A 13,125-nucleotide genomic window follows, 5' to 3' on the forward strand; every position below is an offset into this window, starting at 1 on the left:
ATCAACCAATCAGCGTGCAGGAGGCGGAGTATGTCTTAAAACGGTTGGGAAATTAAATTCCGTGTCTTGTGGGGATTCTCAAGACCAACCGATTTTAGAAACAAGTGAGGTAGTGAGAAGTCACGAACAGCTTTATCAGAAATCAGTAAAGTATATATACCACATCGTGGTGTAGTGGATATCGGGGTGTAGTATAAACTGCTTTCAGCGTGGTTACTGCCTTTCATTGCATCAGCAACAACGTGCTGGAGAAACCCAGGGCGCAGAATGACTGCTGTATTTTGAGCTGAAGTTGAAAGGTTCACTTCTGGAAGAGCTGATTCTTTAATATTTTTTGCGCAAAACACTCAGGTTTGGAAACATACAGAAGAGGAATCTGCACTATGGATGAAGGAGGTATGCATGAGCCTGCTCTTATGATGTATGGCAATATTAGGTTCATTAAAGTCACGTGACGTTCATTAAGACTGAATAACTCTAACCTTATGTTCATGCTCAGATTAAGTCTTGTCTAGTATCCAAGCATTAATCCACCTAACAGACCATCTTCTGCTGAGCATCTTGTTTAACATTTCTGTGGTCCTGTTTGTCTTCAGAGCTGGTGGAGTATTTCAGGACGCAGATGAGTCAAGATCCAGATGTGGCCTCTGCAGTGGCAGCTATCCGCTCTCTCCTGGAGTTCCTGAAGAGGGATCAGAGTAAGACCACACTGCAACAACCTCTCCTTCACATCACAACAACTCTTTGTGGTTGAAGTAAAATGGAATCAAGCAACTGACATTTAAAACTTAGGTCTCAAGTTCATGTGACCTTCTGCATCTGCATTCGTTGAACCAGGGGCTAGGTATAAAAGGAAAGCGTATTTACAGATTTTATTTACCCTTTCTGCTTTGACTGGTGCAGAAAAGCCTTTCACTGAGATAAAACTGAGCAGACCACCTGTTAAGGCACTGTAGCTTTCACACTGAGATAGTTGTAGAGTTATGAGTCGCCGTCTTAAATGATTGACAAACTGGAAATTGTCCAGCACTGACAGACAGATGGGAAAAATATAGTCAAACCCCACAATGTCACCCAAGCTCAGGATCATGACCTGGTTAAATTATAAATGAGGAAGAAAACGTCAGATCTCAAGGGATAAAAATAACACATGGCCTTTCTGGACTTCTGTGGATTAGTGAACTGACCCCATGAAAAAAGTTGATGATGAAAATATTGGACAGATAAGTCTTACCTTGTCTCGTTGAAAGCCACAAACACAATCACTTTCAAATGTCTTATTTATAGCCATACACTGTGGATGTATGTATGAATGGAAGGATATAATAATGATGAATGAATGGATGGGTTTGGCTGGATGGATATAGTGATGAATGGAGATATATAATAATGGATAGACATGATAGATGGATATAATGGATATAATTTTTGTCACATGATGATTTTGTGATTATTTATTTAAATTGGCCTTCTGTAGGTGAGACCATCTTGGGCCTAAGAGAGAACTTGACCAAAGCCATTGGCAGGCTGCAGGAGGCCGATTCCTCTGTGGCCGTGTCGTCAGGAGGAGAACTCTTCCTCCGGTTCATCAGCCTCACATCTCTGGAGCATCCAGTGAGTCAGATGTGTGAATAGATACAATTATCACACACACCATTAGCTCAGAGACACACGATTCTCATGCAGCCTTCAAAATTGTCTTCACAAAAGCCACTGCTATGTTGCTTTGTCTGGGAGATGATGTTTTTTATTCACTATCCTGGGAAAGTGGCTCAGATCTGTCATTCAAAATATCTTAATATACGACACTGTTGTTGAATTGGTTTATTACAGCAGCAGTTCCAGCAGCGTGTTTACATTAACACGCTCATGATTGTTAAATATCATGTACACAAGGACCTGTTTAGTGGACACTTCATTTTAACAGGGTAAAAACTTGTCTTATTCTGTGAGGAGAGGTTTATTTAGCAGCTTTAGAAGGAGTCTCCAATGTCTACGCTTTGTAAAGCTGTTCTTTTCCATTTCTCAGCTGGGTTTTTGTCTTATAAAAATGAATGAGAGAGAGAAGGGGCTGGTGAGGAAACAGCAGTTCATAGCTGTTATAGCATTCTCATGGATGGTCCACAGCGTTAAACGTTACTATAAATGGATACAAATAAAACAGGTCATTTTAATAGATAAAAATATAATCATTGCTGTAGTAGACGTTGAATAAAACACTCTGGGAAGTACTGTTATTGAAAAAGAATACCTTTTGGCTCCGCTTGACTTCAGCCCACATCACACTACCTCACTGTTGATTATTTTCCTCTAACAGCTGCTGTTGTCTTGACAGGATCTCTCCCAGTGCAAGAACGTGATGGTGGACAGAGGAGAACTTTTTCTGAAGAAGATTTCCTTGTTCCGAGGCAAAGTGGCCAAACTTTGCCACACGTTTATTAAAGACGGGGCTGTAAGTATTTTACAAAGCGCTGATAATAAATCTATCATTTATATCCTCCGGTTGTAGAGTTAAGCAATCATCATTACAACATCATGGAAATATCACAGACTTCCATTTCACTGACATGCTAAAAACGTTTATTCCATAGAAAATCCTCACACACTCCTTGTCCAGGGTTGTGCTGAAAGTTCTGGAAAGCGCAGCGGCTGACAAGAAACGTTTTACCGTCTATGTCACAGAATCACAGCCTGATTCTTCTGGGTAAGTCCCAAAAAGGCTGGAAGTCTCAGATGCGCTACAGCTCAGATGTGTTTATTACTAAAACAGGATATTGTTCAGAAATGGCCGCAAGCTTTTAAATGAATCACATAATGAAGCATGAAGTTGTCTAGGTTGTAGCAACAATGTTGAATCATCATAAGGTTGTATGAACTGCTATATGCTGATATATGTAGTCCCTTACACCGATCAGCCATAACATTAAAACCACTGACAGGTGACCTGAATAACATGGATCACCAGGGCATTACAGTGGTAAAGGGTGGCATATATTAGGCAGCAGGTGAACAGTCAGTTCTTGAAGCTGATGTGTTGGAAGCAGGAAAAATGGACAAGCGCAGGGATCTGAGTGTCTCCGACACGGGCCAAATTGTGATGGCTAGATGACCGGCATCTCTAAAACAGCAGGTCTTGTGGTTTGTACCTATGTTTGTAGCAATGTAGATGCAGACCGGTCAGATTGTCCATGCTGACTCCTGTACGCTGCAGAAAGCACCTACATGTGAGCATCAGAAACGAATCACACTTTCTTTTACATTATATGGTCGTGTGTGTATGTGTGTGTGTGTGTGTTTTACCTGGGGAAGAGATGGCATCAGGATTCACTGTAAGAAAAGCAGCAGAGGCAGTTCTATGGACCTATACAATGTATTTTAATGTTATGGCTGATCAGTGTATATTCCAGCATTCTTCACGGAGTGTTTTTGGACATATAATAACGGTTGTTGCAGAAGGCAGTGCGAGGGCACTAACACTTCCAGATGTGCTGTTACAGGAAAACAATTCATTTTGAGGTGTTTTAGTTCTTACATATGCGCTGAGAACTTGCTCCTAAGAAGTATTAATGTTTTGTCTTTTGTTTTTCAGTCAACACATGGCCGAAAAGCTGCGAAGACTCAATATCCCCGTTACAATAGTGCTCGATGCTGCAGTCGGGTAAGAGGAACATTTTATCATTTCATTTGCTCTCCATTTGTTTGTTTTTTCTATTGTTTGTATTTTCTATTGCCAATAGAAAATAGTATTTTTTTTCTTCTACAGGGTGGGGCGCAAAAACTTCTAAAAAATTATGCTGTTTTAAACAAAATATCTTGAAGGTGGTGGTCACCGTTCTCTATGCACTGATGCAACCGATTTCTGACGTTTCCCTTGCATCAGTGCAAATCAGTGACCACCACCTTCAAGATATTTAGTTTAAAACAGCATAATTTGAAATTATGTTCTTTCATTATCAAAAAATAAATTTTGTTCATCAGCCACAATTTTTCTTTCATTCGTCTTCAAAAAAGGGAAGTTTTTGCGCCCCACCCTGTATATTCTAAAGCCTCACAGACCTGATAGGAGGAATCTCATCTCAGTCTGCTGTGGATGTGTCCCTGTTTGCTTTATAAATGTGTTATAATCAAACTTTTATTAGACACTTGTAATGTGTTTTTTCCGTCTGTATTTAGACTGTAAAAGGGGTTTGAAGCTTTTACTAAATTCTGAAAGCTTCCAATAATGCAGATGATGATGATGATGATGATGATGTATTTGTTAAATGTGATACTATATTATTGTAACCATTTTCAGATACATCATGGAGAAGGTAGACCTGGTGATCGTCGGTGCTGAGGGTGTCGTTGAAAGCGGAGGCATTATAAACAAGGTCAGTTTCATGTCTGTAATGAATGCACATTCATGTGCGACATCCGTTACTAACAAGATATTGGATATGTATATCTGTTCACTCCGACAGATCGGCACTTATCAGATGGCGGTCTGCTCCAAAGCTCACAACAAGCCGTTTTACGTCGTGGCAGAGAGTTTCAAGTTTGTACGGCTTTACCCGCTCAACCAGCAGGATGTGCCTGATCGGTTTAAGGTGAGCTCCTTAAAATTCCCTTATTAGACACGCTCCCTGACCACTTTATTAGGAACACCAGTGCATCTGCTCCATCGTTTCAACAGTTATTTATTTAGCCAATCATGTGGCAGCAGCACAATGCATTAAATCAGGCCAAGCACATGTTCATATTAAGCATCAGATTGGGGGGAAAAAGTGTGATCTCTATGACACTGTGGCACAATGGTGTCAGATGGGCCGGGTCAAGTGCTTCAGGGGACTGGTGATCTCCAGGGATTTTCACGGTCAGTTGTTGAACAGAGACATCAGACTGGCCAGACTGCATCTCCGAACACACAGAGCATCAAACCTTGAGGTGGATGAGCTACAACAGCAGAAGATCTGAGATGGACACTGTAAGGCCAGATGTTTGTGGACACCTGATCATCAGACTAAGATGTGGTTTTTCCCCCAAACTGATGCCACAAAGATGGATACAAAGTGTTTTTATATGGTGTAACATTACAGTTTTGCTTCAGAGAAACTAAGAGACAGCATGACAGTGCAGCTGTGCATAAAGCAAAACAGCTCCATGAAGACATGGTGTGTGAAGGTTGGAGTGGAAGAGCCTGAGTGTCCTGCAGACTCCCACACTGACCCCCTTTTGGACGAACTGGAGCCTCCTCACCTGACGTCAGTGTCTGATCTCGCTAAAGCTCTTGTAGCTGAATGATCACAAATCCCCACAGCCTCGCTCCAACATCTAGTGGAAAGCGTACGGCTTATTATAACACAACACTGAGTGTAACGATCCACTTGACCGACACTGGGATGTCATTTGGACCACAGTGCAGTGGGCTGATACTAAAAAGAGGGAACGACAACTACTTAAAAACTGAGAAGGAAGAATAAAATCAAAATGGCATCAGATGCCCAGACAGATGACTTATCATGAGTAGTTTAAAATAGATATATTCTCATATATTGAGCATGCTTGCTTCAGTGCATCACCTCATCTGGATACTGTAGATTTGTATCGTCTTAAGAACTGCTGCCTTGATCATAAAGACTGTGCACGTATTCATACTAACAAAACTCTGTTTCTTTCTCAGTATAAAGCCGATACGCTGAAAACCGCAGAGGATTTTAACCAAGAGCATCCGATAATCGACTACACGCCTCCGTCGCTCATCACTCTACTTTTCACTGACCTGGGCGTGTTAACTCCATCGGCGGTCAGCGACGAGCTCATCAAGCTCTATTTGTAACGCTCTCGCCCCGAGGGCCACTTTCAGAGACGCACAATCAAATCAAGATCCTCCTGACCTTGATGCAAATCCAGCAGCTCCATCTCTCCTTCCATCAGAACCAACCGCCATTAAAACATCCTGGATTTGAATATTCATACTAGATATGAAGGTGAAAAAAGTTTTGTTTTTTTACTCTGTACAGCAGACATGTATTGAAGACAGTGGCATCCTTCTGGTTCTTGCATCAAACAAAATAAAAAATTGTGAAATATTTTGATGGACCTGTGATTATTTTTTAGTTTCACTGCTACAGTAAGGTTCATTTGTTTAAACGGTCACATCATTAGTCCTGAGTCTTTTCTATTAATCTAATTATATAATAATCACAGAGGGGTTGTGATATGTTTCCTTACTTTTTTGCAGAATCTTTAGTTTAAAGATCTTCTTTTTCCAAGAAGCTACCCAAGTAATAATAATTTACACTCATCATGTTTAAAAGTTTACACACCCCTGGCTCTTAATGCATCATGTGGCCTTCTTGAGCATCAGTGAATGTTTGCAGCTTTTGTAATAGTTTCATTAGGTACGAGTCTCTCAGTCGTCCTCGGTGTGAAAAGATGGAATTTCAGCTTCAGAAAAGCCGCTAATATGAAGGGCACATATGTGCAGAATAAGCTGGAAAAGCAGAAGGTGCAGGAGATGAAGGATTTTTCTGAAAAACCGTGGGTAGTTTAACCGCTCAGGAACGACGAGAGTCCTAGGAATCAGTTACTGATCATCCAGGCAACAACATGTAGTGTTCGGAATGAAGTGTGTGTAAACTTTTAAACTGGTTTACTTGTGTAAATTCAGTTTTATGTGATAAAGCTTATTCAGGGCAGAACTGCACTGTTTTGTTTATTTAGTTCTCTCAATCCATCGCTCTCTTTTTTACATTAAACATTTTCCATTTTCTATAAGGTGAATAAACTTTTGTCCTCGACTGTATGTACGATGAACCTTTATCACAGACTATTTTCCGCAGCACTGAGACGTATTCAGATGAATTTTGATCTAAAATGACTGGACAAGCGAGACACAATCCAGGCATAAACCTGAGCAGGGGCTCTCAAACGTTGCGGGATTCGACGACGCCTCAAGGCCAGCGATTCCTGTGTGCAGGAGGTCAGACAGGAAGCTCGCAGGATGAAGAAAGGGTCCATGTTCGTTACCACAGGAGCGTGCGACAGGTTCTGCTTATCATGTCAGTGCCTCCAGTTTCTGAGGTGTTCATGAGATTTGTGTACATTTTCAGAATTAACCAACTACATGCATGAGAAAATATCTGGGAACAGACAAAGCACACCTTTAATTTGAACTGACAACCATACAACCAGTAGCTCTAATAGTTTCCTTTAAAAAAAATAAAAATAAAAAAAGAAGGTGAGTTGAGGTGTTAAGGGTCCCCCCCCTCCCCATCAGGTCTGAATACCAAACCCTGAGGAAGAGATTTTGTACACAGGAGTTGAGGTTTATTTCAAATCACAGACTGTCTGTAAATAAAGTCTGTAGACTACAAATCAAAGCTGACTGATGTTTAAACCCTTTCTAAAAAAAAATGACCTAAAAGGTAAAATACAAAAAAAAGTTGACACTTTAATCCTCTTTATAACTCCACTGACTTGAGGTGGCAAAGAAACTCCAGATTTCTACCCGGTTGGTGTAGATGGTGTTATGATTTTAACATGATAAAATTCAACCCTGACCACCGACACCACCACCACCATCACATGAAACACATCAACACACACTGACTCCTGTTGTGTCTCTAACTTGTGGCGCATCACAGGGAAGAAGCGTGTGTGATCGCGGCAGGAATCAGGAAACACAACACTCAATTTATCTACCTGCCTTAAAGCCCAACACGTGAACAATGTTTCTGATTTAAAGAAAAGGAAAAAAAAGAAAAAAAGAAAGAAACTCTTTTGAACACAGGTTAAATTTGTTATTTTGTGGGACTCTCCTGATAGCTTTCCTAAGTATCTTAAAAAGGTGCACTAATTGAATATTTTCCATTAATATTTTTTTCAAATGCTACAAGGGTGAATCAAATGTAAGCTTTTTGGGTTATTTTGTATTGTGTATTGCAAATTGTGTCACGACATCTACATCATCTCCGTTTCACGTTTCGAAACGTTTTTCCGGATTCCTCTGAAAAACGTGGCGCTTTTAGCTTTTGGCATTTGACTCGCCCTCGTACACAAAGCCAATCGATCGGTATCGAGTCTGGAAAATCTTTCAATCGTTGCACCTTTACACAAATACAAAACTTGTTAAACAGGAGCGTGGATGAAAAAAGCCGAGTGCCTTTCACGAGTCGAGTCGTTGACTAGGACGTGGTCATCTTCCCATTCCCCCCCCCCTGATAGTTTATGTCTTTCTTTATTCTCCAAAACCAAGTCCAAAGAACGGCGAGACACTTTGGGATACAAAAAAAAAAAAAAAAGTTACAAATGGTGAATTAAACGACTCGCCGCACTTCAAAAAACCTCTTCAGGTAGTAAATCTGTCCCAGGGTCATGGCCACCAGCACCAGAGCCTCGAAGAAAGACCAGAGCACCACGCGACTGTTCGTGTTGTCGTTGACTGTAGGGACAAAAGGAAAAGGTGTTAAAACCCCGACGTTAACGTGCTCAACACTTCTCAGGATGACGGAGGATCTTACTCGCTCTGTGTATCCTCTCCCGGACCTCCATGTACTCCTGCTCGTGCTTGACCGCCGTCATGGCCACTGCCAGCTCGTTAATCATCTCCTCCAGCTTGTTTTGGTGCGCTGTAACGGAACAGGGGCCGATGAGAACATGCTGGACTGCAACAGCACGCATGCATGACCAAGCAGAGAGCAGCGAGGAAATCACATTCACATGGATGGGGTTAAATGTCTGTGCTTCTTTGCTTGTCAGAGATACACACTGTACTGGTTAGTGCGAGTCTGTCCTATTTTATTATTATTTTGGAAAGCCACCGTGCGTATGTCTAAATAAATCTTCACAGGGCATAAAACACACTACATGAGATATTCAAATTCCAAATTTCCAATTAGCTGTGAGGCAAAAACCAAACTCACACTGCACAACCGGGGCAAGTGTCACAGAAAGGGCTTTAATGTGTTGTGCAATAGTTAATGGAAGACTTAATGCAGTGGACACAAAGCTTTCCATGCAGCCCGATTAAACCTACCATCCCAGGTGCCACCACCAACTGAGGGAGAGGAAGAAAGCAGGAAAGAGAGGAAGAAAGATGAAATGAAAAGGATGACAGGATGAAAATTAAGGAAAAAAAAAGAAAAAAAAAAAAAAGACACGAGATGTAGCTGACTGCGACATTCATTCAACAACCTACACCGGTCATGCACTAGACTCGGCTCGCTATCTTACACCCGGATCAAAGATTCTGAAGCATTTGAACTGCACACAAAAGGACAAATATATATCACAGGTCTAAGAACACGCAACAAAAAAATTCTCTGCGGGTGTTTTTGTGAAGTAAAGAAACAGTCGGCGCTGTGCAGACGTACCCTCGGTCTCCATGCCGTCTCCTTTCGGTGCCTCACCGATGTCGATGGTGAACATGACGATTTTGGGCGTCATGGTGGACATCTTGTTGCTGAAGCAGAACTTGTAAGTGCCGTCCATGTGTGCAGCCACGGAGTACTTCCCGCTCGACTCTCTGTCTCCTTTATAGATCTGCTTCCCGTCGGGACCTGTGATCTGTCAACACGTGGAGGAGAAGATCACACCGCCGTTCAAATAGACCGAGTGAACTGACTACGTACACTATGCACTTACACTAAACACTCTTGTGAAAATAGATCCCTGACATATTTTTACTAACCGGAAGTACAAGTTTTCCAGTCGATGGTGAATGACATCAAGTGCATACAGAGCGATGCAGCTACAGTGGCAAAATAAGCTGAATTTTTAACACATTGAACAATAAATCACACTAAAATCTGTAAGACTTCTTGTTCCTCAGGGAGTCATCAGCCATTTCTGTAAACGTTTTGTCCTCCAGTGTGAGAAACTGGAAGCTCCGCCCCTTTTCCACTACATAAGCAAAGCTGTGAGTGTTGAGTGCTTAAAGTGTCCAACATTCCACTACATTTTTCGGTTAAACAAGTGCATCAACTGGGTACTTAAAGTGCACTACTACTTCTTATTGGGATTTTCAGTATAAACACACGACTCAGACTATACTAAAATGGCGTCGATTTGAGCACAAGTATGTGACTTGGACAGACCTATGGCGTAATACCTGATGGTTACTTCACCACTGACTCTCTGAAACCAGCGAGTTTTAAATCCTGACTGATGCCACATTCAAAGCTCCAAGAGAGCAAAAAAACTGGCAGTGAACTTTGGGTAGAAGGGAAAGCTCGGCTTCCTCACCTATCAGAGTGACATTAGGCAATCATGGGCCTGTGTGAGCTCCTATAGGTGGAAGAGGAAAGATATCGTGTTCTTGGTTGACTGGCTTCCTTTAGTGTCTCGGAGGAAGCACCATAGATGCTTCTTCTGAGACCTTAGGGTTGGAATCGGTCATATGATGAGCTCTAAGCCCTAAGCAGTGGGTGGAAAATGGCCAGGACTAAATTAACAAAGGAACCCAGGGATAGCAGCCCGGGGTAACACTGTAAAGATCCTGAACACTTCCTGGATATTCCTTGCATCGGAGGCATGGCTTTCTCTGCGCTGTTCAGAAACAAACATGTCCCCAGTTTAACCAAACAGTGTGGAGTAGCGGAGTCTCACCACCCTCGAGTCATTACTGTACTTTCTGCTAAACTAACAAGGGCCTTTACTCTGGATGAGTCAACATGCCACACTGTGTTGAAGGGCGTGTGAGAAGCAAAACCAGGCTGCAGGTTTTTGAGTGCGGTGAGATGTGGTTAGTCACAAGCTAAAGTTAATTTAAAAGAAAACAACAACAACAAACCATTAGATATACTGAGAAATATTTCAACATGTCTGCCAGAAGAAACATATCTGCCTGTTTCTTTTTTTTTTTTTTATTATATTCCTGTTAGCAGGACTGGACTGTTGACGCCGATATATTCCTTTATTTCAAGCTGACTTGTTTTACATGAGACCTAGCTGATGTATGCAGCAAAATCAAAACTCTTATTGCCAAATATGGAGAACAGCAAAAAGGCTTTTTTTTTTTGGGAGGATTTCTCATCAGCGCCTTCACCCACACCTGTCCACTTTCACAAGGACGAAACCCTAGCTGCTGAGCCGCTGTGTGCTGTCACGCCGTACATGACTTGGAAGAGTAAACCATATCATCTGCTAACGAGCTGCTGCTCTGGAGCAAGACATACACGGGCAGGACATACACGGTCTCCAGAGCACTTGATTGGAGGAAGACGAGACTAGAACAGGATGAGTCATCAAAAAAATTTAACCAGGACAAATGGTTTATTTTTATTTTATTTAAAAAATAAAAATAAATAAATAAATTACAAAATTATTATTATTTTTTTTAAATAATAAAAGTTGAGAGAATTATTTTTCCAAAGATTTGTTAAGTATTATCTTGGTCCATAAATAAATAAATAAATAAATAAATAAATAAATAAACAAACAGAAAAAATAATAAAGGTTAAAATAATTAATTTTTCCAAAGGTTTTTTTGGATGATCTTGGTAGATAAAAATAAAAATAAGAGAAAAAAAAAAAAAAAATATATATATATATATATATATATATATATATATATATATATATATATATATATATATATTAAATAATAAAGGGTAAAATAATTATTTTTCCAAAGGTTATTTTACTGTTATTTTTACTGTTTCCATGTAAATGATTTTACATAAAAGTTTCACTTTGGACAGTCACAGCGTTACAGAAAAACTTCTAAACATTTATCTGTACATTCTGTTTTACTGAGAGAGTTTCTCAAGGAAAAACACAGAGCATCTGACACTCGGAAAAATTATTAAAACTATTCTAAATCAGGAGGTTTTACTCATTTTAACCCCTTTATTCCGTTATAACTCACGGTATTAGAAATCTTTCCTTCTTTCTGCTCAAGAGAAATGTTTTTAGGTGACTTTAATATGTCAGTAGGAAACTAAACAGCTGTTAGACATTCACAAAGAACCTGAGGACTTATCAATGTCCAAAATAATAATAATAATAATAATAATAATAATAATAATAATAATAATCATAAGAAATGTGATTATTAAATCTAACAAAGCTCTGAGATATTTTATCGGTCAGTTATTGTATTCAGGTTCTGAAGGTGAGAGACTGACAGCTAGCACACGAACACTGACCTGATGATGAATAAGTTAGCTATAAACCTATAAGAATAAGAATATATTATAACATGATATAGAATATAAGTTAATAATCTAGCTATAAACCCGGTGTTAAATGTTGTTTAGTTGTGTTACAGTACATTCTGTGGATCTTTAACCGTTAGCGTGTCAAACATATAAGCCAGCTAACAGGCTAACAGTGCAGGCTGTGTCCCAAACCACTCCGTGTTAGAGTAAGGAGTGCGCAGGGAGAGTGCGCGAGACCGCGGTGCCGGACCGAGCCTCCATCACGATAACGTTAAGGAGATATGCTAGGGGAATGCTAAGCTGCTCAGGAGATACTCGAGACGGGTTAGGCTAATACAGTGTGTGTGTGTGTGTGTGTGTGTGTGTGTGTGTTTTCACCTCCACGTCGATGTCCAGGAAGCCTCCCTCGGCCACCTCGAACATGAGGCCCATCTTGGTGCCCGAGTGGACTCGCTCGTAGAAACACTCCTCGGCGTGAGCATCAACGCTGACGAAGTAACCGGACGCGGTGGCGCACAGGGCGGCCAGGACCACCGCGACTTCCGAAAAGGTCAACATGGCGAGAAGGTTAACAAAATACAGACATGAAAAAGGAAAATGTATTATTATTATTTTTTTACAAACTCATAGAGTCCGGCTTCGCTTCAACTCGAGGAAGTGCAAACCCCTCGGCGAGCCGCGGACATGAGGAGGAGGAGCCACACACATCATCCAGCTGCCGTGAAGCCTTCTGATTGGTCAGAACGGACAGCTTCCTTAGTGCCACGTAAAGCTAAAGCACGGAAGACGCGGAGGGACAAAACCTTCACACAAATTCACAACGAAAGTCTCTTGTTTAATAAGACTCACAGCAAAAACCCCTACCTGAGCTGGGGTTGCCAGATTGGGCGGGTTTACTCCCCTTTTCGTCAAGTGTAACCGGGAAAAAATGCACTGGGCGGGTCGATACAATTTGGGATGGATTTTGGTGCAACTGGCGGGTATT

At 41.0% G+C, this 13,125-nt stretch overlaps 2 protein-coding genes across 3 annotated transcripts; one reads left to right on the top strand and one right to left on the bottom strand.

The window, feature by feature from the left end:
• The first annotated feature begins 27 nt into the window (after nt 1-27).
• Nucleotides 28-6,068, top strand: eif2b1 (eukaryotic translation initiation factor 2B, subunit 1 alpha). The gene is made up of 9 exons (XM_058374529.1): nt 28-396; nt 597-698; nt 1,478-1,614; nt 2,336-2,452; nt 2,592-2,704; nt 3,590-3,658; nt 4,295-4,370; nt 4,461-4,586; nt 5,660-6,068. The coding sequence occupies exons 1-9, from the start codon at nt 384-386 to the stop codon at nt 5,813-5,815; spliced, it is 909 nt and encodes a 302-aa protein (XP_058230512.1). The 5' UTR covers nt 28-383; the 3' UTR covers nt 5,816-6,068.
• A 1,052-nt stretch (nt 6,069-7,120) lies between these two features.
• LOC131343108 (transmembrane emp24 domain-containing protein 2) lies at nt 7,121-12,846 on the bottom strand. Of its 2 annotated transcripts, XM_058374531.1 has the most exons (5): nt 12,519-12,846; nt 9,354-9,546; nt 9,017-9,037; nt 8,502-8,609; nt 7,121-8,422 (listed from the first exon to the last, which is right to left on the bottom strand). In XM_058374531.1, the coding sequence occupies exons 1-5, from the start codon at nt 12,696-12,698 to the stop codon at nt 8,298-8,300; spliced, it is 627 nt and encodes a 208-aa protein (XP_058230514.1). In that variant the 5' UTR covers nt 12,699-12,846; the 3' UTR covers nt 7,121-8,297. The 2 variants fall into 2 exon arrangements, with proteins under 2 accessions (XP_058230514.1, XP_058230515.1); XM_058374532.1 differs by lacking the exon at nt 9,017-9,037 and having other exon boundaries at nt 12,519-12,840.
• Nucleotides 12,847-13,125: the final 279 nt, after the last annotated feature.

Source organism: Hemibagrus wyckioides, linkage group LG22, assembly GCF_019097595.1.
Source record: "Hemibagrus wyckioides isolate EC202008001 linkage group LG22, SWU_Hwy_1.0, whole genome shotgun sequence".
In the NCBI taxonomy this organism is placed as follows: domain Eukaryota; kingdom Metazoa; phylum Chordata; class Actinopteri; order Siluriformes; family Bagridae; genus Hemibagrus; species Hemibagrus wyckioides.